This window comes from Aspergillus alliaceus, assembly GCF_009176365.1.
Source record: "Aspergillus alliaceus strain CBS 536.65 unplaced genomic scaffold BDW43scaffold_8, whole genome shotgun sequence".
Classification (NCBI taxonomy): Eukaryota; Fungi; Ascomycota; class Eurotiomycetes; order Eurotiales; family Aspergillaceae; genus Aspergillus; species Aspergillus alliaceus.
Genome location: NW_022474691.1, coordinates 776,410 through 801,572, shown reverse-complemented (window position 1 = coordinate 801,572; position 25,163 = coordinate 776,410). Strand labels below are relative to the sequence as shown.

Below are 25,163 nucleotides of genomic sequence, written 5' to 3'. Positions count from 1 at the left end.
CCCTAGCTTTCAAGAAGCACGACGAATATGGTGGCTGGACTATCACCCCAGGAGCTCCGGCATCGATGTTTACAACGGTTTCCCAGTCATCACCGTCTTAGACGGTCGGTCATTAATCCTTTCTTCTCGAAGCACGCAGCTACCAATGCTGAACAACTGATGTAGAGCCATGCCGAACGGTTACGTAATCGATCCGCTGCGGCATGCCGAGAAGGGCGATTCCGCGACTCGATGCCGCATACGGGGCGCTGACGATGGATAACATTACTAAGTACTCTTACGATAACAGCCATGGCTGTCTTGCCGAAGACGATTTTAAGTTAGAATAGAAAGAGGCCATCATCTCCTGGTCCCGCAGTAGTGCTTTAATCCAACAGCATGTCGACCCCTAAAGTGGCATTACTGCTCGATTAGCTACAATATTACCAACAATACAGCAGGTAAGGCAGGCAGGAAAATGCTCCAGGGACTGTTAGATAGCGAGGAGAAGAAAGCTGACCGCTTGCAGGATCAAGCTCAAATAATCGTCGCTACCGGGAGCGAAACGGCTGTAACGACCCTCTCACCATGATCACATTCTACATGCTGCAGGACAAAAGGGCATTACAGCGAGTACGTCAGGAGCTCTCAATCGTCCCAATCCAGCCCACTGAAGAGAAAAGCCTTCTAAGTCAGCTCGGGCGACTTCCATACCTGGTAAGCACAATGCTTTCCGGGAGCTTTGTCTTACCTGCACTAATAGAGATATATAGAACGCCGTGATCAGCAAAGTCCTCCACCTCATGCGTGGAGTGACGACTCGGCTCCCGTGGTTGGCACACAAATTCATCAAGTATAACGAATGGATTATCCCCTCGAAAGTGAGTTTCCCCGTTCGACCAACTCATACCAGCTCACTAATAGAAGCCCCAATCAATCCGATAGACCCCGCTTAGCCAAGCGAACAAGTTCGTCCATACAGACCCACGAGCCCAACACCACCCCTCAAGAAATAAAAGAGAACGAAAAGGTGAACTGGCATGTAATATTGCATCTACAGCCTTGCATATGAAGAGTTATTCTTGATAATATAAAGTAAAACACCAAGGGCTCCTCCTGCTCGAGTTTATCCTCACGGACAAACCCATGTGTCCTGTGGCTAAAGATATCGTTACGGGCCTACTTGATCGCTGTGAGAATAGCTAAGTCCATCGAACACACTGTGATGAGTAGAAACTGGACACGGATTCCTGGATGTTGTGATCGTCCTGAACGACGATAAGCTTCTCCCGATACTGTAGATCTTCCTAAAGCTTGAATAAGGTTGTGTCCGATGCCGAAGTTTACCAAATTAGTACATTATATAATAGCATTGATATTAGTTTGGAGTCTTCCTTGAAATAGTGCGAATTTATACAGTGCATGAGGAATAGTGAAAAGGCAAACAGGGTAGAAAGGCCGACAGGGTGGGGGAGACCTCGTATAGATATATTATATTGGGAGTACAAGTCACAGACTTAAAGTAATACATATGTTTTCATAGCAATCAAACAGATAATGTAAAGTGCTAGGTGGGTGCGGACGGCATTCGTAGAATATCAAGTAGACCAACAGATCAACCGAGATGAGGAAATGATACAAAGGAAAGGATACAGAAAGACCATCGCTCAAACTTATTCCCAACGCCGGTCATGATTTATAAAACTCAAAGCCAATGCTATAGTCAGTCTGTTGTGGCTGGATCACAAACGGATATTGATACATCTTATATGAGCATCAGTAGTAGGAAGACGGACAACGAGAAAACAGAAACAGTCATGTCAGAAAACAAACCCTCAGCTATGTCAAACGGGAAATCGAACACCGCCACGTTCTGTGCTCCGTGGCTGAGAGAGGATGCGAGGAAGAGTCCTTGCTTTGGGATCTTGGTTGAAACGAAGGCGATCACGCTTCAGGTTGAACAATTTGATCATACAGGCCATGGCCTGCTCGTCGGTCAGGCGAACTTCTGGAAGGTTTGTGCCATCCAGTGGCAGATCCTTAACAGAGACAGATACCATCCACCTAGCGAGGAGCTCAATGTCCCGAGCGTTACCCCAGCAGGGGAACATGGACAGGATCTGAACAGCCCGGGTGAACTCCCGGTGGTTTGTCTCGCGAGGGTCGGTCAAGAACAGACGAGGACCCCGGACACCTTCTTCCTCGAGTCTTCGGTCCAACAACCGGAGACATTCACGAGGAGTGGGGTTTCGGAAGGGAATCTCTTCCTGGAAGAGGCTCGCCAGACGGGGTCGATTGGCGAGTAGGTGGTCCATCTCCTGGGCCGGTCCCGCCAAAACGACGACCATCTCTTTGGAAAGCTTGGGCAACAGATAGATGAGCTCGTCCATCGCCTGCATGGTGTACTCGTTCTCTCCCAATCGATGGGCATCCTCGACATATAGCAGCTTGCCGCGTCCACGTTCCAGCTGCGACCGAGTCCGGATGGAGGTGTGGCTGATGCTCGACGTAACGAGGTCGGTCACCGAGCATTCTACCATAACAGCGGTCTTCAAGACCCCCATCTTGTAGTACAAGGCGCTAAGATGACGTGCGACCGTCTTCTTTCCAGTTCCTGTGACCATAGATTAGCTATTGTCGCCCAACCAAGACAGAAGGGTTCACTTACCACTAGCACCCTTGAAAACTAGTGTGCACGGGACTCGTGCTCTGGGATCATGGCCCTGGAACCAGGCAATCTTCATCTCATTATGATACCGCTTCAGGACGGAGATGATGTCGTCGGGGACAATCGAGTGACGCAGCTCCTCCCGGAATGCGAGAGCCGCTTTGCCACCCACCAGGTCGGCATTGAAGTACTCGGGTTCGAGCACACGTTGTGACAAAGGCCCTTCGGGACCGCGGGATCGCCGCTGGTCAAAATTGCGGTTGGCAGCCGTTAGAAGACGCTCAATACCGCGTGCGTTGTCGAAGTCTTTGCGCATGCGAGCGCTCTCGAGAATATCCATTGCTGCTTGGAAGGCTTCTGGAGTGGCATCCACGTCTTGTTCCTGAAGCTTAGCCTGGAAGAGCTCCTCCATCTGCTCTCGGGTGAGCGGCTGGAATCGAACGACTTGGTGTTCGAGCATCCTTGACGCCTCCTTGAGCTCCGGCAGGAGTGTGTCAATGGAATGGTCGGAACCGACCAGGATTGTGCAACGATTCTCCCCATTTGCAGACAGCTCCTTAATGAGCATGTCTAGCACGCTATCGGAAATCTGGGAATCGTTGTCGCTATCGGCCTCGGGGGTATCCATATCGATAATCAGAGCTTTACCGACGGTCGAGGAGAGAATGCCGTCCGTGTCGGACAGGCTGCTGAACACCGACAGTGGCTTAACAACCACTGAGATAGAGTTAGTTTCAGAAAATGACTAAAGAGGGCTCAAAATTACTAACCTTCACTGCTGCTGAGAAGACCGAGATCTGCCAGGATTTGTGCGTACAGCTTGGCTGCGGTGGTCTTCCCGGTGCCCGGTGGGCCGGCAAAGACGCGATTGACTCGTACCAGTAACCGCTTCTGGTTTTTCACCTCACGCCAGTAGTTCTCCTCGACTGTGCCGAACACCTCGCGAACTGAGGCCTTGACGGGCTCCTGTCCCACAAACGACTGGAGAGAAGTCCATGCGGCGCTTTGGGCTCGAATGTCAGACGGGTTAGGTCCCAGAAGATCGTCCTTGGAAAAGAAGAAGTAGTCCACATCCTCCATTCCGATATCCTGCTGCTCCATCAGGCACTCTGCCTGTCGATGTGCGATCGTTTCGACAAGCTGCCGAACGGCATATATGTTGGTGAACCCTTCACCACGACTGCGGGCGAGTCGACGAGCAGCTGCATGCATATATTGGCCATCAAGTCCGCCTTCGACCTGCATTTTTCCGTTATATTCGTCAGTGATACGGCGACCCAACAATCGAAGAAGTTCGGTCCGGTCAAAGTCCGCGAAGTTCACGGTGCTACACGTCCGGCGCTGCACTTTGGGGTTCTCGGAGAGGAAATTCCCCATATCGGGTCCTTGACCGATAAAGACGACGATGATTCTTCCGGTCTTCCGTTCCATTGCCTGAAGGAGACAGTCAAGGGTCTCCTTATGTGATTCGAGTTTAGATGGCATCAGGGTGTGAGGGTTGTCGACAATCAAGACGCCAGCTGTTGGTGCGCAAGGGGACTCGGCGTCAACTATTTCTTTGATCAATTGCTGGGCCCCCTCAGGGCCCTTGATGGCAAGCTCTCGGCCAGAGGTCTCTTTGACGGTATTGGAATCAGAAATGCCAATTGCGTAGAGCATCTTGGCGTAGATCCGGGCGATCGTGGATTTTCCTATGTGGCCATTTTAATTAGTATTGGAGTTCGCTGATCGGGACCAAGAGATTTCAACTCACCGGTGCCTGGATTTCCTTGGAGCACAATGTTATACCATTCATTGCGGGGTTCCCGTCCGTGTCGACGACAGATCTGCACCCAGTTCTGCACCCCGAGGAGTTGGCGCTTGACATTCTCCAGTCCCACGAGGTTCTCGATCTCGTCCACCAACTCCTTTTGAGCGGCCTCTCGACTCAGTCGATCTTGCTCAGCTGACCGTTTCTTCTTTAGTGTGGAGGCGATATCAATCTTGGGGGCGGGAGCCGGCGCCGGCGCCGGGTGTTGTATTTGGGTTTGTGTCGATGTGGAAACGGAGACGGACTGTTGCGACCGTCGAGGGCCCCATAAGCTCGATAAGAGCGAGGGGAAACGGGAGGTGTTTTGCCTGCACTCCATCTTGCGGCACGGACACAACTGTGATAGAAACGATCGCAACGACGACAGCATAAAGTAGTATACAGGATTGATCGTGAAGATAAAGACTTTGCGAAGTGTTGATGTCATTCAAGCTTCGTTGGAGATAGAGAAGATCATAGAGTAGTAGACAAGTTGAGGTTCTGATTCCCCCTCGTAGTCGCCGGCTCCTGGCGACCTTTTTATCAGACACATCTTTTGTGCCCATCGTCTTTGGGAAGAAAATCTCCGGTTGATCCACGATAGCCTGCCATGCGGCCACGAGAATACCAGGCCCGGTAAGGCATGAAAGGCAGGCGAACGAGAGATAGTGCCAATAGACCTATGATGGAATGACAGATCAGAGACCAAGCGATTTCACCGCTCTTTGACAGCACCACGCCTCACACTAAACGATCTCAGAAGGAGTGGAGATCTAAACAGGGTGGATCCCTTTTCACATGAAGCACTCCAGCCCAGTAATGCTTCGCCTATCGCGTCAAAGCGTCTGAGTTGTCCGGGGTTCGAGATGTCAGGCTGTTTTAGGGCAGGATTCAGTGAAGAAAACTCCTGAAACCATGCTGAAACATTGCCCTGAAAGCTTTCTTATTGGGGCTTTTCCCCTAGGGCGTTGGTTCTTCTCCAGCGATTGACCTATGACCGCATTAGCCGGGAGCAAAACCCTAGATACAGTGCATAAAGGAGGCATACCTCTTTAGGCGTTGTCCATCCATCAGGCATTAGTGAAAGACTGTGATTGAATGGAAGGACAATCCATGGTGGCCCAAAATAGTATAGACTACAGTCAGGTGCCATGCGGCCAATCAACGGCCACCACATCGTTCTGGCTTAGTCAGGTCGAGTCCGTGACCACTCACAGAATTTCTAGAATCATTTTTTGGACGTCATCTCTTGAACAACAAACAACAAACGAAAGGAAGTGGCTGGTTAGGTAGGGATTTTTCTCTATCCTCCAATAGGATGCCTAGAGGTCAATGTCAGTGACTCATTTGCCTTTTACTCGGCGGTTTAGGTCTTTTTGGGACTTGACGCTACGACCCCACCAACTATACCAACTATACTCCTCCCGGAATATACAATGCAACTGCCAACATGATCCACCACAACCCCTCCTTCTCAGGGGTACTGATGCAGTTTAGTTGGTCTGTGTTGTTACCATCTGCAGAAAATCTATTTCCTTTATTATGGACATGACCCCATTAAGGAAACAAGGCGTGTGACTCACAGAAGCCCACCATTCACCTGCATTGCTGACCAGCATTCATGGCTCCGCCGATTTCTTTTATTTTCTTTTCCCTGATTTTTCCCCTCTCGAAGAAATTTTGAATCGGCTAAGGATGACTCTCCCGACATCCGGAACTTCTATCGGTCCTAATGACAACGATGCCATAGTCTTTGGGCATATTGGTCGCCGCATCACCACGGACGGACAATACACGTCGCCTCATTCCCCCTCTTTCGTTGTGCTTTACGACTGAAAGAGGGGTATCGAACTTCTAAGGCGATATATCGCCCCTCGGGCCGCTGGGGAAATTTCGGGCCGTCTGTTGGGTGATTCTTCCTTCTCTTACACCAGGATACATACTCGGCCGGTAGACCCTTTACGACATCAATCGATTCTAGCCAAGGAAAAGGGAAATACCATACAGTCATCACTTCAGGCTACTACACCTTAGATAATATCACCATGCATAGTGCTTTTGCTCCGGGAAGTGTCCGCCGGAGACTGTTCTATTCTTTTCCTCTTCCCGATCTCAAGTCGGAGCAACTTAACAGCTCATCATCCTTTAACCCTAGGGGCCATTTGGGCAGCTTTGTGACAGTCGCAGTACTTTCCAAGGAGTTGATAGATAACCGCCTCCCAATGAGTAGTGGCATGAGCATCTCTTGCCGCCGTTCCATTTCTTCGTCATTAGACCAAAGTGCGAGAGCATGCTGGTGTCAATAGTTCTCGCGATACTAATAGGATGTGCTCCATAACGGATCCATCTGGCCTTGAGCCTCTGGAACTTCCATGCTGACCTCCATTACGAGCGACCAATATCGAGAACTAAATCAAGCCGCGCTTTCCCTAAATAATCCCCATCAAGTAATCACTCATAGATGTGTCCGCTGCACCGTTCGCATCTCATAAGGTTTGTTGTCAGCACGTTCTTTCTAAAATAATGATCCACGGTTCGGGTGCCATGATTGGCCGCACATTTCTAACCAATTGCACCAATCATTGCGTGTCGATCACGAGGCAACACGCACAGCCTCAACTCCAAATCTATCAAATCAAAGGCCACCCAACTCACCACCTAACGGATGGATTCGACAGTGGATAGCAGGCTATGTCCAACCCAGAGGGCGGCGGTATCGCTGCCAGCATTCTCCCGATCGCAGATCTCGGGATCCATGCCTCAACTGAGCTCTGTACAGTACGTCCGGCGACAGGATCCAAATACAGAGGAATCCTTTCAAAGCATGTTCAATGACGTTCCCTCGACGTGTATTGCTCTAAGCTAATCGGGTGACATCCTCCAGCAGGATAAGGGCGCTAAACTTTATTCCACAGGTGCATCCGGTACAGGCCAGGAAATGCTAAGAGTGTGTAGAAAGTGTTCCAACGAATCAGTGATGCAGTAGATTGCCCAGGCGAGAAAGCCGCGAAAGGCTTTCCATAGGATTCAGCAAAGAAATCCCGGTTGCCTGTTTCTCGAGGAGTTAGCAGTTCTCAGAATTGACCTGAAGCGACCGAGGTCGACTATGCATCTGATGTTCAATGCTATTTTGTATGTTAAACAGCTACAGAGCTAAGGTCCTACTGGCGGAAACCGGCGAGTCTACCATGATAATGGGTCAGCTGAGACAGTCCTCGAGCGGATCCGAGTGTACTCTGGATCTGATCCGCGCACCCGAAGAAGAGAAACGAAACGCAAATTGAGCGTCGAATGGAAGACTTACTGATAACTGTCCGAACAAATACCACACCTAGCAGGCTTCCCACCACGGGTTTTACTTGCAATGGTACCCTATATCTTAATATCCAACGACTTGGCCCGGCCTAAGCTGAGAGAGCACTCTTTGGGTGGTGAAGAAAACACTGTCCGAGATGGACACTTGTGGATCTAAGCTTGAACACGATTACTATCGTAGAATGAGAGAAGACATTCCAAAATTCCATCGTCATCGCGTCGGGGAGGGGTTGTGTTACCCCGTCCATATTCGATCCGGGGCTGCAAGCAGGCGTACAAAGTATGGTCGCAGACTACCGATGAGCTCCTGCTTTCGCATTGATTACAAGCGAAACAAATCTCCACGCACGGCCCGACCCGTCAACGCTCAAAGGGCGAACTAGGTAGCGAAAGAATGGTACAATTATAGATGGCGGTAAAACCGATAGGGATCAAATGGGCTTGGAACAATTCTCCTTGGGTTTGCTCGTTTTGTCAGTGGGTTCGACTGTACAGTACATTTCAACTTGTCTGTTGAGTGACGCGCTCTGTTGCTGTATTTTCCATACACCGCCTACTGCATCAATCATTCTTCGTTTGTTTCGGCAGAGCTAAGGCTTTGGGTAGGCGGTCTATGGAGACAAGGGAACCACCTGAAGCATCGTCGAAAGGATCCAATGGTTCCCATGCGGTATATAAAGTAATAATGGTAAGGAGGCCTAGGATATATAAAGTCTTCTGGGTATACAACTTATTCTACAAATGGTCCTAGATGATTTCGTATCACTGGGAGTAATTGACATGAGTCAATACTAATATATAACAAATAGCACCCGACGCTAAAAATATATATCTCTGCGTCTGAGTTACAAAATTAGGATTGTGGAGACAAGTCTTTGATCTTGAAAAGGATAATCGAATTGACTGGATCAAAATGTGTAAAATTAGCTTTTCTTTCAAGTTTTAAGGATATTCAGAAGAAGCCTGTCAATTTGACACAGCTTGTAGAGAAAAAGGAAAAAAAGAATGGAGATGCGGGGAATTGAACCCCGGACCTTTCACATGCTAAGCGAACATTATACCACTAAACCACATCCCCAAATGCTTCAAAGATTGTCTCAGTTATGACAATACCAAGAAGGTCAAACATACTGGACTACATTTTCTGTAAGTTGGCCTTTGAAACCAGGTATCTTACTCCACAGACTTTCGTCAGGAAGCTTCCCCGTTCTGACTTCCGTAACAACCTGTTGGATCCTCCCTTCGCTTCGCAACCTTTTCGCAGCATGCGTAGCGACCAGGATCCTCGTGACGGGTTTCTTTTGGCACTGTTGAGGATTACAAATTCCAGTCTTCTTGCCTCTTCCCTTTCCCATCCCGAGCCTCGTAACTCATCCAATGTAAGCCGGATTCCTCGCGACATCGGGGCCCAACGATGCGGCTCTGAGGAAGAAAACGTCGATATAATGGGTTTTCTGGAGGCATGATACCCCCCAAAAAATGATATATGTTGTATCCTCTTGCTGATCCCACATCATCTTGCGTCATCGTAGAGTTAAGCCGAGCTATCTGATCCGGGGAGGGCACAAACACTGCGGTTCCACCGGACGGTACAGCCGCGCTCTTCTTCTCTATCTGAGTGATGGGCAAGAAGTCGGGCGCTGCCGGGCATATACGTATTGCATGGCCTGAATGGGCTTTGCCATGTCCCCCAACGTCGTATACCGGTATTCGCGGGGGTCATCGTAGAAAACAGCCGCCGCGCTGTCCACGAACTGACGAAGGGGGAAGTTCGACGAGAACTGGCGCGCACGACCTGTCCGAATGGACATTTCTGAAATCCGGTCCATATTCGCATGATAGCTGAGGAAGATCGGATCGAAGGCGGTATAGGAGATATCCGCCTGGTGTGAATGGTCAGTGTTCAGCATCGTAGCTGGGTTTTTGGGTGGGGGGTTAATGCCACGTACCATGCCTGGACCTATCTAACTGTGATAGTTATCATTGACCTGTTCAAAGAGACCATCAATATATTGCTGGGCAGCCTTGGGGATACAGGCTATCGGGCTAGTTCTCTGAAAATTCGGGTATATTGCCCCGTGGATAACCGTGACCTTCTCGAAGAGAAAAACTCCTCTTGACTGAATGCTGTGGCGATTTGTCGGTGAAATAGGGCAAATAAGGATACCTTTTTCTCCCACACTGGATTGTTACGGCCGCCCACCAGCTCTGAATAACGCTTCTACGTATTGAGAGGCACCTGACTTGTTCTCCCCGTTCAAGGTGAGTGCATATTTCAACGGATTCTTCCGTGTCTCCCCACTGGAGTGAATATACGTTTCATCTAAGAATATGGATGGGATGCCGGCGTAGGGGGAGGACGGGTCGCTCGATTCAGCCGCGAAACTGGTCCAATAGGGTACGAGAAAGTGTATGAGTTCCTCTACATATTTGAGATAGCCGCGGTGCCAGAAATCGAAGGCCACTTGGTAATGGAGGCACCACTCCGCATCTTCAATTCATGTCAGCTTTTCTCAGGATGATAAGATCTTCCGTAAAGACGTACGCAACAACCCGAGCTCCTGCCATTTGCTGTTCAACTGCCCCACGTGAAGGGTATCATACAATCTCGGTACTTATAGACTTCCGATGGTGTCAAGCTGCACACATCTTTCCTAATTCTAAGATCCATTCCTTGGTCGATCGATTCGGGGATCACCTCATTCAGAAGGTTGAATTGAGTCCGTGGATCCGTGGACGATCGTCGAAAGCCTTGATTTGCCTATAAACGAGGTGTCTCCAACGCTTCGTTCTGCCAAAAGGGATTGGGTTCTTCATGATTGGCATGGACCGTGAGCGCAGATGTTGATAGATGATGACGACGTTGGCCTGGACCAACTCCAGGGAAGAAAGATCAAGATGCACATGCCGGGGACACGGAGGGCTGTAATCACGCATCTGTGAAACCCAGTGTGCCCCAACCTCCTCCGGGTTATAGTCCATAGCTGTCCAGAATGGCCGGCTGAATAAAGGCGCAACATGGTCATCCCATGTAGGATTCAACGGGATACCTGACTTTGCAGAGGCCATTTTATCGGTTGGACGTAGGACGTAGCCCCTTGATAGACAATATTCGGAACAAAGGGGTGATTCAAGGTATGGAGAGATGCTGGATATATAGTAGCTGTATGTCAAGTGAGCTGCCCGCCGTTTATCATTATTATTATTATTAATCAAGTTTAACGTCCATATCGAGCCATTGTCTATGACAGACACATGTGCCTAGGCGGTGACCTAGGCCACTGCCTCTAGATAGTCCCTAGGGGCTCTATCGGCCCCTCTATCATTTGTGTGCTAATTCTAGTCCTTTACCTCGCCCGAGTTGCCTATCTGCGCCAGAGCCTTTGGGCTATGCCCTCCTCGGTGTTTATTACTTACTAGGCATTCCTAGATTGCCCTCCGTCCGCCGTTTATACGCGTGGCAATTGTCATGCTGTCACTTGCCCCTGTCATTATATATGTGGATTCTCGTCCATTAACTATATTATCTGCCCCATTATTCCTAGGGTATCATCGGGGGATAAACGCTTCAAAACTACTTGGCCCGCCTACTCCTGTGATAAGACCCGTCACTGACCAGTTGGATAGAATGGATGGATTTATCTGGGAAGTTGATGGGAGTGGTACCACAGAGAAGCCAAATGATGCTGGGAAATAGTGGAACGGGTTCTCCCCTCCCCGCAACTCCCTGAATTGGTTAAAGTTCTTCGGAGCCCAGACCAGATGCTCGATCGTGAATTTTTCCCGTCGCCACTTTCTCTCTACACAACTTCCGTATTGGGAAGAGTGGTAAGCCTGAGGCCGGGACCCACATCAACCCTATCTCGAGTATAAGTACAACTGCCATATCTTCAATCCTATGCCCCGCTTCAATCTTCCTTCATCACGTCTACCTCCTTCTTGCTTTCCTCACTTTGTTCTGGCGTTTAGCTGCGCTTCGTAGTACTTTCTACATTCTCCAGATATTCACGCCATCATCAACCATGAATGCTCAACATATACTCCAAGCGGCAAGGGTAGACCCCGAAATCTTCAAGCTGCGTCCAGATTACCGTGCACTTTTGATGGTAGTGGAGGGTATTCCAACAGGCCCTAGCGACAGTGCCAGCGAAGCCCTCCTCCAAGAAGCCGAAGCAAACGTCAAAGACCTGCTCTCCAAACACCCGGTGACTGAATTCCCCCACATCGCCGCCTGGCGCGAAGCTTATAAGGGCTTCGGAGCCAAGCCCCAGAAAACCCGCAACAGCCTGGAAGCCCTAAGCCGCCGCGCAGAGAGAGGTCTCCCCCGCGTCAACCGCCTGACAGATACCTACAACGGAATTTCAGTCAAGCACCAGATCCCCCTCGGCGGCGAAGATTTAGACAAATACGATGGATCACCATTCCTAGTCCGCGCCACCGGCCAGGAACCCTTCCAAACGTTCTCCGGCGGAGAACCCCAAACGGAGCTCGCCGCGCCCGGAGAGCCGATCTGGTGTGATAACACGGGCATCACCTGCCGTCGCTGGAATTGGCGACAGGGCCCCCGGACGGCATTGACAGATGAGACTACCCGTGTATTGTTCATTCTGGATGCGTTGGCACCGCTTTCAGATGAGGCGCTTACCCAGGCTGCTGATGAGCTTGCTTCTGCGCTGCAACGCCTCTCTCCTGATGTGCAGGTGTCTCGGCGAACTATTGGCGCCGACACTTCGGCTTAGCTGGACGAGCCTTTGATTTGTTTGGAATGTGAAAATGCACGCTAAAAATTTTCAATGATTTGTAAACGACTTGGTCTAGGGGTATCCGACCATCTCACCGAGTCTCAGCATCTCAAGCCCGACGCGGGGCGCAGTGGCATAATGGGATTCAAGTTGGCTCTGCCTTATCCCTTCTCTAGAATTTATTACGATGATACACGGGTGGGGGATGGAGGCGCGGTTGCTCTACCCTATAAACTAGCTGGGCTGGCACTGTGATAATTATAGACTATTTACGAATTAGAGTTAGAGTGTAAATATAAAATTCTTCTTGCTTCTTTTATATTGTCCGGGTGAAAGGTTCTACATATATTGGTCTATCTTGTGAAAGTACGGCTAGTATTTAGGAATAGCTGCAGACCCCTCTAACACCGCCCTGGACCGATCCCGTTCAACTCACGGAAGATATGCAAATATTGAGTATGTACACCTCTGCGGGCTTAATAGTGGGATAAACATAGACAGTGCTAGAAATAGAAAGTCGCAGTGTTTTGCGCAAAAATGATATACAACAGTAGCTTAACACATAACTGGGTAAGAATATATACATACTAAATGCTACATTACACTACAGCCATGTACACCTCAAGAAAAAGCACGCAAGAGAAAAAGCCGCCTTAATTGAACACGAAGTTGGCAGCTTTGGAGACATACCTTAGGGCACCCTTCTTGTCTCCCGCAGTCTCCTCATCGGCTGTTTTGGCGTAGAACCGCCGGGGACCGTCGAGATCAATCGTCCGGGCGTCCACCCAGAAAGGTCCGCGGTAGTAAATCTTGGCCCCGATATATATGACCACGATGGCAACCACACTAACATAGTTCGCGAAGAAGTTCTTGGCAGTGGTCTGTCCCTTGAGAGGCCAAAGACTCAAATAGAACTCTGCGATAATCAACAAGAAACACCAGAACAACCCCCAGATCGCGCCGTAGGGGAACGTCCAGCTTTTCCACGGAAGGTCGGATGCGTCGCGGCCTTGAACTTTCCAGGCGTACCGCATACGCAGGTGCGATAGGCAGATCATCGCCCAGCCGAAGAGAGTGAAAAGGGATGTCAGATTGGAGAACCAGGTGAAGACCTCCGCACCGCTGTTGCTGACATTGAGGTAGGCTAGGCCACCTCCGATGAGGAGAGTAATGAAGAGACCGGCAAGTGGACGCCCCGCCCTATCAGCTTTTCCGAAGATCTACAGCGTGAAAATGGAAGCCTTTGTGTCAGTTCGCTTTGTACGATCAGACTCTGGGGTTCGCATCACGAACCTTGGGTGCCTTTTCCGCATGAGCCAGTCCCATAAGGGAGCGGGCTCCCGCGTAACCAGAGATACTTCCCGTGGACAGGACAGAGATAAAGACCACTGCATTCATGATGTGGGCCAAAGGCTCCAGACCCGCATTGCGATAAGCAATGACAAATGGGGAGGCGTTGACACCTGAGGCGCCGAAGAGATTCTGGTCATGGGGGTCGACCGTGATGGTGACCATCAAGGAGCCTAGGATATAGAACAAGGAGAGGCGCAACCAGATTGATCCCACGGCTTTAGGGACAGATTTCCGGGGATTGGAGGTCTCCGCTGCCACTAGAGCGCAGTTCTCGGATCCAGACATGGCAAAGATGCAAGTAGGCATGACAGAGAGGAACCCTTTGAACCCGTTAGTAAAGGCGTAGGAGTTCCAGTACCGGAAACCAATAGGGCCCTCAGCAGGGGCCCCTCCCGCAGATACGACTGTGGCATGTTAGTACCATAAGAGAAAGCAAGGATGTTCCAAGGGTGTCACACCGATCAGGGAGATGATGACCACGATAATCCACCCGAATTTGATGGAAGATGACACAACCTCTACCTCACCGAAGAATCTGACAGCGCATACGTTTATCAAAATTATTACTACCCAGAAGATGGTAATCCATGCAGCGGTCGGGACCTTGTCGGTCCAGAAGCTGAGGACGGTCACCACACCCTGTAGCAAGTCAGGCTCTAGGCCCTAAAGAAAGTCATCCGAGGGCAACGCACCTGCAGCTCATTGGCAATGGTGATCCAGTAGGAGAACCAGTACGCCCACCCCAGGGCAAACGAGGCGGCCGGGTCAACGAAGATAGATGTCCACTGAATGAATGCCGAGGGCAGGGGGTACATCACCGCCATCTCGCCGATCGAATGGCTGACCGACCAGATCATGGTACCACTTAACAGGTATCCAATAAAAATGGCCGCTGGGCCGCCGTTTGCCAGTGATGTTCCACTTCCTAACCATAATCCCATGCCGATTGACGACCCTAGGGCAATCATGGTGATGTGACGGGTGGATAGGCTCCGATGGAGGTCGGTCTCAGCGCCATGATCAACATCAGACGCCCACTCGGTCGCAGGCTCAATTGCCTTTTCCATGTTGCCGGACGGCCCGTATGGAGGGGCGGCGGATTCAGTCATGGTAAAGGGAGAGGACGAGTGGAAGTTCGGGGTGAAAAGAATTGAATTACTTACAAGGACCGGAAGCGCGGGGGTTATTATTATAGGACAAGGAGCGACGGCCACAATAAATAAGTGGCCAATGCTACCGTACCCTTTCCATCGCTGGCGCAGATAAGGCTTTCAGGTTTATCTTTTGCTGTGGTGTGTGGTACGGGCCACCCAGAGATAGCTTTCCCTCGTCAATGTACTACTGCGGCCGCATGGATCCTGCATAAGGGAGGCAAATTAGGTTCGAGGGATCCTGGAATGTGTATCATTGTGGGATCAGGTCTTCTGTTGACGGCCCTTAGGCTGGTTGATAAGTCTCCCTTCCGCCAATGGTCTCGCTGCGTGAAGTCTTATCAGTGCCCCTAATATGGGAGCTGATATCAATGGAATATGCTAACCATCCACGTCCAGATAGAATGGAATTAGCTAGAAATTGCCAATAGTGAAAATTATTGAATAGCCGACGGGGCTGTAGCATCGGGCGATGTGGCGAGGACTCCAGATCAAGGTTACATTCTACAGCACTGTGTCCGATGCCGGCCTAGATGCGAAGAATGGGGGAAATAAGCCGCAATGGCGTTCAGTGCAGCCATGGGCCGTATGACCCCTTTTGTATCCCTTGCGTCAGTTCAGCCACGTTGTCTGCTGCCAAAACGATCTCCATGGTTCACACATTCCGATTCGCGTGCGTTAAAGTTAGTCACATCGCGGGGAATCGTGGAATCGATCTGCAAGCGGAAATAGAATCCACATAAGGTATGTGTGAACCAAGAGGGGAACCATGGGAACTGCCAGATCCGTCGAGACACCAGGAGCGGAACGGATCGAGAGCCAATGGTGACATCACGATATTGAGCTTACCCCAGATAAGGCATTCGGGACAAGCCTCTGGATCATGTGAGGGTTGGTAATCGACCGCGCTTATCGCAGTATACATCTATTGAATGTTCAATCGATCGTCAGATGGTGCAATCCCCCATTAGCGTGATTTCGGGTGTCAACGGAGAGGAACGACGCGTTATCACTGCATCTGATTCGCCCGCGAGATAGAGTGATGGGACGAAGCCGCGAGCTTTCCTCCATACCAATTGGAGAAGAAGCTTATCCGGACGGTTTTGAGATTGCGAATGGTCAAACTTTGCTGGAGTAGTCGCAGATGAAAAAGAGAAGCAATAACTTACTTACAGAAGTAAGATGGAAGAGTCACTGGACTCAACAAGTGGATCTAACCGGATCGGGGGATGCCGCCCACGTGCCCAACGCAAGGGGGAAGGAAGACTTGATCCCTCAGGCATCTCTCCGTTGGATCAATCAATCAATCAATTATTATCAGTTCCTTCACAGAGGGTATCTGCGCTCCCAGCATCCATCTTCTGCGTACGTCTATCGACCCTATAGCCATTCTGATCGCGCGCAGAACTAAGAACCGCCCGTGGGTGGCTCGTTAAATTGGCTACAGCATCCATGAGCACTATTGTCTATGTCTTTGGCGATTAAGCAGAGCCGGCTGTTAAGGGATAACTTAAATAGCTCCGAAGCATACGACCTCTGATGACGCGTACCACACGGAGCACATGGAACGACGACATACGGTGGATCGACGTGGAGGACAGAAACGAGGATAAGCGGAAGAGAACCAATGGGCTAGCCAGCGAGAAATCCATCACGAGAGAGTATATATACAGCACCGCGTCAACGCTGAAGATCTTCGAAGCTGAAAAGTATAACGGGAACTTCCTATTCAGAGTCTCTTTATACAGCGACTCTCGGATCGGCGCAATTCCCTTGGGCACAGCATTTGGTTGCGGCCACTACCCCGACTCTACAACGCGCACATCAAACTACCTTCAAAGCGATTGGGTGGGATACATCGTAACAAGGTACGGCCTGTACGGATTCAAGTTTCCGTTGTTGCGAAGGCAGAGTACATCGTTTCTCTGGCTGGAAGCTAATGCATAGCTGGTGTAGAATACAAGAGTTCCTCAACAGTCTGCGGCTATTACTTCACGGCCGGTTTGAGGGTATCACGAGAATCATGTTGTGCGGGTGGAAAGCTGTTCATGCCGCATGGATCGTATAATGTAAACCCTGATTTGTCTATATTGCCAGCAGAAAATCGCTGAGTGGCCGTCAGCACATAGAACTAAGCACGCAAAGCTGCAGGCTGTGAAGTGCGAGTTGAATAGAGCCTATAATATCAGCGAGTACCAATAGCACAGTTCGGTAGGACTGAGCATCCACTGGATCCTAGGGACACATTAAACAAAGGACTCTCGAGTCGCATGTTAAGTGCCTGTCGTAAGTTTTTCAATTCATCTGATCGGATGTAGAACTCGAGCCTCATCTTATTCGCCAGTTATTGTCACGACAAGGTATCTCAATACTGGAATGGAGAAGGTATTTTGGTACCTGGCAAGTGGGCAAGGTTATATAAGAAGTGATTGCGGGTCAGCTGGTTATTAGTAAGGTATGGGCCCATTGTTGCAGTCCACGTGAAGTGGAGTTCGCCAGAGTCCAGTGCCGTTGTTCCTCCATCTACTCCGTACTTTCCCCATGGATCAAATACCACACGGGCCCTAGCACCGTCGGTTGAATGAAAACGAGATAAGATGACTCTCTCTATATTGCGAAACGACATTCCATCCATGTGAAAGATACTAAAATAAATCGAACAGTGACACATAATGCCTCATTTCTGTCAGAATCCTCCGCGTTCTGCTACCCGACGGGTTGAACCCGAACTGCCGAGTTTCCATCGGGCCTGCTGAGCATCCTGAACATTGGCCGACCGGCTTTAATTATGCGGTTCGTGTCCGGTAATAATTCAAGATTCTGACATGAAAGCAAGTTCTGGCGTCGGTTCTCTACCCAACTGTGAGACGGATTGATTGGGAGTGACGCAGGAAGAAGATCAAGCCCCAATGGAGAACCCATCCGGTCAAATCAATGAATGCATTGGGGATTCAGGATGCATGGTCGTGGCTCGGTTAATAGTCTATTCATCCGAAGTCGCTTCTCACGAAGAGGGAAAATCTCCGTATGAAATGAACCGAGTGGATGAGCCCCTTCAGGACTCCCCACACCATGACGCACGGGAAGCCGGTCCCAGAGCCCTTGATTTGTCCGTTCCCCGTTTTCTCCATCTTACTCCGTTGTGTCTCCCCCGGACCTCCACATTCCCTCGACGGCCGATCCCTTCTCATTATGGGTCGCCCGCCGGTCCAGCACTGGCCATGTCTCGCCCGCTGAAGGCATCGGATCCTAAGCCGTCGGCAGTATATAAGGCTTCACCAGGGTTCTCCGGGCCAAGCTCTCCCGGATGAACCCAACGTGGCCATTTCTGGGGTTGAGTTACTGGTCAAGATGTATCGGATCTCAAACATATACGGTATGTCTTGGTATTGCCAACTGCAAGAAAATAACTGACCTCCACAGTGCTTGCCGCATTCGGCACCATCGGCGGTGCGCTTTTCGGCTTCGATGTTAGGTATGGACGCGCCGCCTTTTGATATGTACCTAAACGGATGCTGACTACGTGCAACAGTTCGATGAGTGCCTGGATAGGCACAAAACAATACCTCGACTTCTTTAACCACCCGGATTCCAACCTACAAGGAGGTGTATGTACACTATCCCGTCGGACCGATCACTTAGTCATAGATACTGACTACTTTTCGCATAGATCACCGCGTCCATGTCCGCCGGTTCCTTTGCCGGTGCTATAGGAGCTGGTTTCCTCTCCGATTTAGTCGGCCGTCGGATGTCTCTGATGATTGCGAGTGTGATCTGGATTGTCGGGGCTGTCCTTCAGTGTAGCGCACAGAATATCGCGCATTTGGTTGTCGGACGAGTCATCAGCGGTCTTTCCGGTCGGTACGCCTTGGACCATTCCTTAGCGTCCTTTCAAACTAACCAACCTTGATAGTTGGTGTCACATCCTCGCAAGTTTGTGTGTATCTTGCAGAATTGGCCCCCGCTCGCATCCGTGGTCGGATCGTCGGTATTCAGCAATGGGCTATTGAATGGGGTATCTTGATCATGTACCTGATTTCCTACGGTTGTGGAAAGGGCATCGATGGCCCATCCTCGTTCCGGGTGGCTTGGGGTATCCAAGCCGTGCCCGGTCTGATATTACTTTTAGCCCTTCCATTTTTCCCGGAGTCGCCTCGTTGGCTGGCCAGTAAGGAAAGATGGGAAGAGAGTCTGGATACGCTGGCATTGCTACACGGCCGGGGTGATCCCAATGACCCAGTTGTGCAGGTTGAATGGGAAGAAGTGCAGGAGGCCGTGCGTATCGCCCATGAGGCCAAGGATGTCTCGTTTCTGGCCCTGTTCGGACCCAAGGTTTGGATGCGCACCATGTGCGGTGTCAGCGTACAGGTGTGGCAGCAGCTCCTGGGAGGCAACGTCGCGATGTACTACGTCGTTTACATCTTTAGTATGGCCGGCATGGTAAGTCACATGTCGTTCGAGAAGCAGAAGAATGTTTCCCGGTTAATGGAATTATTTAGGACAACAACGCTACTTTGTATTCGTCCGCGATTCAGTACGTGATCTTCCTCGTGACAACTGGTGTTGTACTCCCATTCATCGACCGTATCGGCCGACGATTCCTACTTCTCTCGGGTGCGGTGGTCTGTATGGTACTTCATTTTGCCATTGCTGGAGTGATGGCGAGCTATGGAAACCCGGTCAACTCGATCGATGGCAACGAGAACCTGCGATGGGAAATCAAGGGGGCACCGGGCAAGGCCGTCATTTCTCTGTCGTACATCTTCGTCGGTGTCTACGGTCTCACCTGGGTATGTTCTTACCTTCTTGCTTTTATATCGAGGCATATTTACTGACATGAGCAAAGGCTCCCGCCGCCTGGATCTATGCTTCTGAAGTTTTCCCTCTGAAGTACCGTGCCAAGGGTGTCGGGCTCTCTGCGGCGGGCAACTGGATCTTCAACTTCGCGCTCGCGTACTTCGTGGCCCCAGCCTTCACCAACATCAAGTGGAAGACGTACATCATCTTCGGCGTGTTCTGCACGGTGATGACCTTCCACGTGTTCTTCATGTACCCAGAGACGGCGCGTCGGTCACTTGAAGAAATCGATGTGATGTTCGAGTCGAACGTGAAGGCATGGCAATCGAACAAGCTCCAGGATAAGTTTGGGGAAGAGGTTGCGAAACGACAGCAGAGTGTCTCAGAAGAGAAGGCGGCTGATGCATCTCACCAGGAGGTGGCATAGAATGACCTTGTCTATAGAATCTGTTCGCAGCTTTATGAAACTCCCAATCTATTGTAATTGTTCAATTATAATATTACCTTGTTCTTCGTCCAGTTACACGTACCATTAGCTTCACTGGTTTTACTAGTAGAGGAAGATGCTCCTACAGTATTCTTCAACCTAGAGATATTGTTAATTATCTCCCTCACGGGCTCATATGCCGAGAAAGAGAGAGGGAAAGGAGAAAAGGAAAAAAAAAAGGAACATAGAAAGTGAACAAAATAATCGCCGCACCCAGAGCCGTAGTCTCACCAAGGTCCTCCGTAATGATTATGAATTATGAAACCTATCAAGATAGGTAAAAGAATTCTACTAATAAACCCAATCATACTAGCAGTTGATCGCACAACGCTCGGGGTTCCGCTCATAGGGGCCAGCAAGGTAGTCGAGCCTTAGAATGGACATAAGGAGGTAGCTTATTCCGAGCCAGAAGCCAGTCGTCACCGTCGGAAGGGGTGGACAGATCTTCAGATGACCCAAGAAGGGCAGATAATGGTTCTAGTGGCCCCTCCACCGATATAAAGCCCATTGAATCCGCTACCAAATGCCCGAATATCTGAACTCGTTCTCCTTCGTCACTTCTGAAAACACGACTCCCGACGCTCCTACCTCTCTGTATAGCTTATACGCCTACCGGAAATCGCACCCACAGTCCAGGATGGAAAATACTAGCCACGGCAAGCTCGTACTTGTTCTCGAGGAATAAGATAATCCTACCAGCGAAGGAAGAATAGGCTCGAAAGCGGCCCCCTTGAACGCGCTGTTCACGGATTCACCATTCCGCGTCGCAGCATACATTAATGGTGTCATGTTGAAGCTGCCTTTGGTAGTTGGGTTTGGGTTGGCTTTGTGCCAGAGAAATTATCGGGCCATTGTTGCGTTCTCATATCAGGGCACAGTGGTGGGGACATGCCTGCCTGTATTTTCGATCTGAATTGTTGTCAATGATATCTGCATTCGCACCTACACCACAGCTCAAAAGAAAATTGGCAGCCTCGAAGCGAGCTGTATCAGAGGTTATCCAGATTTTTGAGACAAGCAGTGCCGCAAGAGGTGTTATACTTTCGAAAGTAATACTTTCATGGTGGATGGAATGCTTTAGTATCATGGCATCTTCCACTAGCTAGGTAGGCATACAATCTATCTCTTTCAACACCGACTTTGTTGAGACTTGTGCCTCAAGAAGACCTCCATCACTCAAGTTGGTACCTTGTGAATTCAGGGGCAGAGGAGTCTTTTCCAAGCTAATCGATAGGCAGCCATGAGATTTGGACATAAATATTCCTTTACTGTACCGCTCTGACGAGCTTCAGAACCTCGAAAGCCGAGTTGGTTAAGGAATCACTACAGCTGGATAGAAAAGAGGATCTTATTCTATGGACAGCTACAGGTTATCTCATCATGTCTACTATTACCCCTGAGTCTATTCCAGTCTTCTACACTGTTGGGCGTACCACTGGAACTACAGAAGACTTGAAGGGTCTCTCATTTCCGACAGCCTACCCACCTGATGTTGGCCCAAGAACCCGCCTCATTGCAGTTTGTGGCATTACAGATGACAAAGGCAAAGCTAGTCCAAAGAAGGACAGTTAGTTCTTCTCAGACTTTTATCTGTTTCATTATCTCTTTTCTAATCTCCATGGGCCAACAATATCTCAGATCTGGATGACTAGTGAGAAGCCCTAAGTATAATCGCGAGTGCAATCTTACAAGCCGGTATCGCAATTGAGGACTCAAAGGAAACACTTGAAATTCAGCTAGATCCCACCTATATCTCATTTACACGCTCTATATACGATTCGTATAAAAGGTTTGATCAGCTAGCTGACTATCACAGAATCCATTTCTCTGCTCAAGATGATCAGTGGGCGCTTCACTTTAAATGTCACAGTGGTATACCGCTGTCTCAATTGAAGTTGTGCTGGGAGCCACTGCGCTCTGTGCCAACAGGGGATTATGGTTTTAGAGATTCAGCCGAGCATGTTACGCGTACTGATCTTCTCAGAACAGTTAGAAAACGCAGTAAATTGAAATATGCCGCCCAATATGGTCCGGATAATGACGCGCCAAATATTGCACTCCATGGCAAACTGATACGCTTGCTGAAAGGCAGGCAGAAATTCAGCGACGAGGAGATTGATGATCTTTATGAAACGCTAAGATACCGACTCGATGCGCTTGCCCGAGCTGATGAACTTGCCAAGGTCAGGGGTGTTACTAATGAAGCCTTCAACGCGTATTCGTTTAAACGTGAGTGTTGGAAAAGATCAAAAGAGGAAGACAAGCTCGACTCTTTTGCATGGCGGTTGCTGGTTACCAAAACGATAGTAGACAGACCGGTCGAGGGCCATTTTTGGTCTAAGCCAGCTAAGTGTTTCTCTCTGCTCGTTTGGCCATGTCTGGGCTAGACTATAATGGAATTCAGAACAGAATCGAATACGCACATAGCTGGAAGCATATACAAGCAGAGGCTATCTCGGCGTTACATGGTAGCCAAATAATGAGGGATGAGGAAGTGATCCGTGGCCGGGATATGTTGCTGGACAGAATGGCGAGCCTTGGGCGTAAGGTTCACGCAGTCTTTCGCCACTAGTAGTCGAGATTGGGGGAGGTGTTTTAGGTGGCCAACCAAGACACCACAGTGAAAAACTGTACTAGATAGATAGTCTAAATTGCTGAATTTATCTAGCCTAGTCGTCATTGTGTGGGTTCCACCTTCGCCTACTATTAGCTTTTTGTGGAAAAGCTACGTTCTAACCTGAAGAATTAGGCAAAAACCTGTTCTGAATTACTTCTTAGAAACAGGCTATCTAGGAGGTCGAGATGGCTATGTTCATAGACATATAACCTCTTGCTCATCAGTGTTGTTACCATTCACTAACGCTTCCAGTGTCCACGAGTGAATTTCTGATTTAGAATAAACGCGCCAAACATGGCGGTGACGATGAGCTTTGCTTGCGAGAATATAAGGTATGGTAGAAGGCCAAGATTGTAGACTCTCACACTTTGTAGAAATGTCGCGAGCGTATATAGACCTGCTGGGGATCACAGTATCATAATGGCCATTTGAAAGAAACCCCCAGCTCGACGACCGCGAATATGAACTCACAGTAGACAATTGAAGAGAACACGTGTTTTTCTTTGTAATCAGAAGCACAGATACTATAAGTTTGATGACCTCGGATAACATGCTCGTTGTCAAAGCATCGTGTCTGTCGGGACTCTCCCTATGTAGAGACCGGACTCGGTGTTGAAGCTTTTTCGGTCAGCGAATGCAATGAAAATAGGCGGTCAAACTAATCAGACCAAAATCGATGCCGCGTGTTGCAGGATCAGCTGTAAGCTTCGTGAGATGCCTTTTGTGTCCTATGCGAGTTGAAGGGATCTTACCTAACATAATGTGATGGCTGCGGCTCTCTTGACATTCCTGACCCTTTGAATGAGTCCAGCGATTGCGTAGTTAGAGTAAGAGGATGAATCTAGTTGTTTATGAGGTATCGTAGAACTCGCAGGAAACTTTTAGTTGGTGTAGAAATGAGTTAATACACCAGGTAATAATGGCCAAGAATAACAATGGCCAGTACCTGGGCCAGCACCCTTCGCAGCCGAGCATAGATCAGTATTATGTTCGGAGTCGCCGAGACGCTCTCGTCCATCAGCTATGGCAACTTCGATTGCATTAATCTATTCCCAAGCCATCCCTAGTTCTTTACTATTGTTAGCCACTACGTGGAGTACTGATAGATCTAATATATTAACTTGTTATCTAAACATAGTTAGAGTTCTCAGGCATATGGCGGCCTAAGCAGATGCTGCTAGGGCAGGAAAAAGAGATGCGTGTACTAACAGATAAATGAGCTGAATTTATGGCAGCTAGCTCCTGTCTACCTCTGAAATATCGTTATTGCGTTTGTTGCCGTTGTTTAGAAAGGTTTTGTGTATGCAATTCGTGCAAAGTGGACTATGGAATACCACGCATGACATGATATAAGCAATCATACCGGCCCACCAAGGTCGCTGCCGCTCCTGCTGCTCTCTATTGCATAAGTACTAACACTAGCCATTATTTCACATGGACTTGTTTGAGAATCTTAAGGCGCCTCCAAATCAGGGCGGGGCGGCCAGGGGGTCACACTTGCATGCAATATCCTGTCCACTGTGCATTCGATTCCACGAGATCCGATGATATAGACCACTTCTCTATATCGAACCTTTAGCGTTATAATAGCAGTCTTTAGCTATAATAAACCTACTGATTATAGAAAAGAAAGAACAAGAAACAGTCTCCATTCAATTTGCCAAATGCTCCTCATACAACTCTGTATTACTTCATAGTATCTTTACCTAATTGTGTGTTCTGAATACTACTTCTCTGGTAGATCGCTACTACATCTATAATCTCCCACAATCTTTTATACTATCCTGCAATAATACCACGATTCTCATTACTGACCTTCCTTTGGCCGCTATGTAATATCTAAACTGAGACCGGGGACAGGTTCATTCTCCCGACATAACAGGCTACACTTGTCTTGCTGTTAGGTACGAGGCCATGCGCTCCCACATAGCAGCATTGCTGCTTCCTGAATGTTGGCTCGATGCCAGCAGCCCTGTCGGACAATGAGGTTGACGACGAACTGCAGTGAGACTTCGCCAAGAATAATGGGTAACAGCTGTGGAGGCTTTTGTTGAAGAAGTATGGTTAAATACTATGAGTAACTAGACATTATGACTGTCACAGTAGCCAATTTTTAAATCTAGATCCGCTGTAATAGATAGTTCGACGTAGACGGTCTTCATGGCCATATCCTCACGGCAGTTAGGTTCGGTTGAGTCCTCATTATAGGGATAACGGATCTCAGGTATTGCTGGCAGATCTTAGCTTTCTCAGGCACATTCATGC

At 49.2% G+C, this 25,163-nt stretch overlaps 8 protein-coding genes and 1 non-coding gene across 9 annotated transcripts; 5 read left to right on the top strand and 4 right to left on the bottom strand.

The window, feature by feature from the left end:
- The first annotated feature begins 373 nt into the window (after positions 1–373).
- BDW43DRAFT_241732 (uncharacterized protein) lies at positions 374–1,274 on the top strand. Its single transcript, XM_032039683.1, has 4 exons — positions 374–440; positions 509–696; positions 753–860; positions 925–1,274. Exons 2-4 carry the CDS (start codon positions 568–570, stop codon positions 1,063–1,065), a joined length of 378 nt encoding a protein of 125 aa, XP_031903497.1. The 5' UTR covers positions 374–440; positions 509–567; the 3' UTR covers positions 1,066–1,274.
- Position 1,275: 1 nt separating this feature from the next.
- On the bottom strand, positions 1,276–5,099 carry GbpA. The gene is made up of 4 exons (XM_032039682.1): positions 4,401–5,099; positions 3,418–4,338; positions 2,648–3,364; positions 1,276–2,593 (listed from the first exon to the last, which is right to left on the bottom strand). Exons 1-4 carry the CDS (start codon positions 4,882–4,884, stop codon positions 1,824–1,826), a joined length of 2,892 nt encoding a protein of 963 aa, XP_031903496.1. The 5' UTR covers positions 4,885–5,099; the 3' UTR covers positions 1,276–1,823.
- A 3,658-nt stretch (positions 5,100–8,757) lies between these two features.
- BDW43DRAFT_t53 lies at positions 8,758–8,829 on the bottom strand. The gene has a single exon. It is a non-coding gene; the product is annotated as a tRNA-Ala (tRNA).
- Positions 8,830–8,911: 82 nt separating this feature from the next.
- BDW43DRAFT_267355 (uncharacterized protein) lies at positions 8,912–10,394 on the bottom strand. Its single transcript, XM_032040995.1, has 2 exons — positions 9,729–10,394; positions 8,912–9,678 (listed from the first exon to the last, which is right to left on the bottom strand). Exons 1-2 carry the CDS (start codon positions 9,754–9,756, stop codon positions 9,362–9,364), a joined length of 345 nt encoding a protein of 114 aa, XP_031903495.1. The 5' UTR covers positions 9,757–10,394; the 3' UTR covers positions 8,912–9,361.
- A 1,087-nt stretch (positions 10,395–11,481) lies between these two features.
- BDW43DRAFT_267353 (B3/B4 domain-containing protein) lies at positions 11,482–12,562 on the top strand. The gene has a single exon (XM_032040994.1). The coding sequence runs from the start codon at positions 11,774–11,776 to the stop codon at positions 12,488–12,490; it is 717 nt and encodes a 238-aa protein (XP_031903494.1). The 5' UTR covers positions 11,482–11,773; the 3' UTR covers positions 12,491–12,562.
- Positions 12,563–13,146: 584 nt separating this feature from the next.
- Positions 13,147–14,955, bottom strand: BDW43DRAFT_308333 (putative amino acid transporter; the record flags this gene model as incomplete). Its single annotated transcript, XM_032046478.1, has 4 exons — positions 13,147–13,713; positions 13,787–14,250; positions 14,305–14,485; positions 14,539–14,955. 4 exons carry the CDS (start codon positions 14,953–14,955, stop codon positions 13,147–13,149), a joined length of 1,629 nt encoding a protein of 542 aa, XP_031903493.1.
- A 1,096-nt stretch (positions 14,956–16,051) lies between these two features.
- BDW43DRAFT_241474 (uncharacterized protein) lies at positions 16,052–17,124 on the top strand. The gene is made up of 3 exons (XM_032039681.1): positions 16,052–16,362; positions 16,516–16,865; positions 16,954–17,124. Exons 1-3 carry the CDS (start codon positions 16,180–16,182, stop codon positions 17,063–17,065), a joined length of 645 nt encoding a protein of 214 aa, XP_031903492.1. The 5' UTR covers positions 16,052–16,179; the 3' UTR covers positions 17,066–17,124.
- Positions 17,125–18,348: 1,224 nt separating this feature from the next.
- Positions 18,349–20,221, top strand: BDW43DRAFT_308332 (sugar porter family MFS transporter; the record flags this gene model as incomplete). The annotated part of the gene is made up of 7 exons (XM_032046477.1): positions 18,349–18,373; positions 18,421–18,472; positions 18,530–18,605; positions 18,668–18,854; positions 18,911–19,437; positions 19,497–19,787; positions 19,844–20,221. The coding sequence occupies 7 exons, from the start codon at positions 18,349–18,351 to the stop codon at positions 20,219–20,221; spliced, it is 1,536 nt and encodes a 511-aa protein (XP_031903491.1).
- A 2,382-nt stretch (positions 20,222–22,603) lies between these two features.
- BDW43DRAFT_267338 (uncharacterized protein) lies at positions 22,604–22,907 on the top strand. Its single transcript, XM_032040993.1, has one exon. It carries the CDS (start codon positions 22,656–22,658, stop codon positions 22,851–22,853), a length of 198 nt encoding a protein of 65 aa, XP_031903490.1. The 5' UTR covers positions 22,604–22,655; the 3' UTR covers positions 22,854–22,907.
- The last annotated feature ends 2,256 nt before the right edge of the window (positions 22,908–25,163 follow it).

Coding starts and splice junctions, on each gene's coding strand:
- BDW43DRAFT_241732 (XM_032039683.1), top strand. CDS start 568: ATGATCACATTCTACATGCTGCAGGACAAAAGGGCATTACAGCGAGTA. Junction 697..752: donor TCGGGCGACTTCCATACCTG/GTAAGCACAATG, acceptor AGAGATATATAG/AACGCCGTGATCAGCAAAGT. Junction 861..924: donor AATGGATTATCCCCTCGAAA/GTGAGTTTCCCC, acceptor TCAATCCGATAG/ACCCCGCTTAGCCAAGCGAA.
- GbpA (XM_032039682.1), bottom strand. CDS start 4,884: ATGACATCAACACTTCGCAAAGTCTTTATCTTCACGATCAATCCTGTA. Junction 3,365..3,417: donor TCTTCTCAGCAGCAGTGAAG/GTTAGTAATTTT, acceptor ACTCTATCTCAG/TGGTTGTTAAGCCACTGTCG. Junction 2,594..2,647: donor AGTTTTCAAGGGTGCTAGTG/GTAAGTGAACCC, acceptor CTATGGTCACAG/GAACTGGAAAGAAGACGGTC.
- BDW43DRAFT_267355 (XM_032040995.1), bottom strand. CDS start 9,756: ATGGTCTCTTTGAACAGGTCAATGATAA. Junction 9,679..9,728: donor TTTGAACAGGTCAATGATAA/CTATCACAGTTA, acceptor TTAACCCCCCAC/CCAAAAACCCAGCTACGATG.
- BDW43DRAFT_267353 (XM_032040994.1), top strand. CDS start 11,774: ATGAATGCTCAACATATACTCCAAGCGGCAAGGGTAGACCCCGAAATC.
- BDW43DRAFT_241474 (XM_032039681.1), top strand. CDS start 16,180: ATGGAAGAGTCACTGGACTCAACAAGTGGATCTAACCGGATCGGGGGA. Junction 16,363..16,515: donor TCCCAGCATCCATCTTCTGC/GTACGTCTATCG, acceptor TAACTTAAATAG/CTCCGAAGCATACGACCTCT. Junction 16,866..16,953: donor GTGGGATACATCGTAACAAG/GTACGGCCTGTA, acceptor TAGCTGGTGTAG/AATACAAGAGTTCCTCAACA.
- BDW43DRAFT_267338 (XM_032040993.1), top strand. CDS start 22,656: ATGTCTGGGCTAGACTATAATGGAATTCAGAACAGAATCGAATACGCA.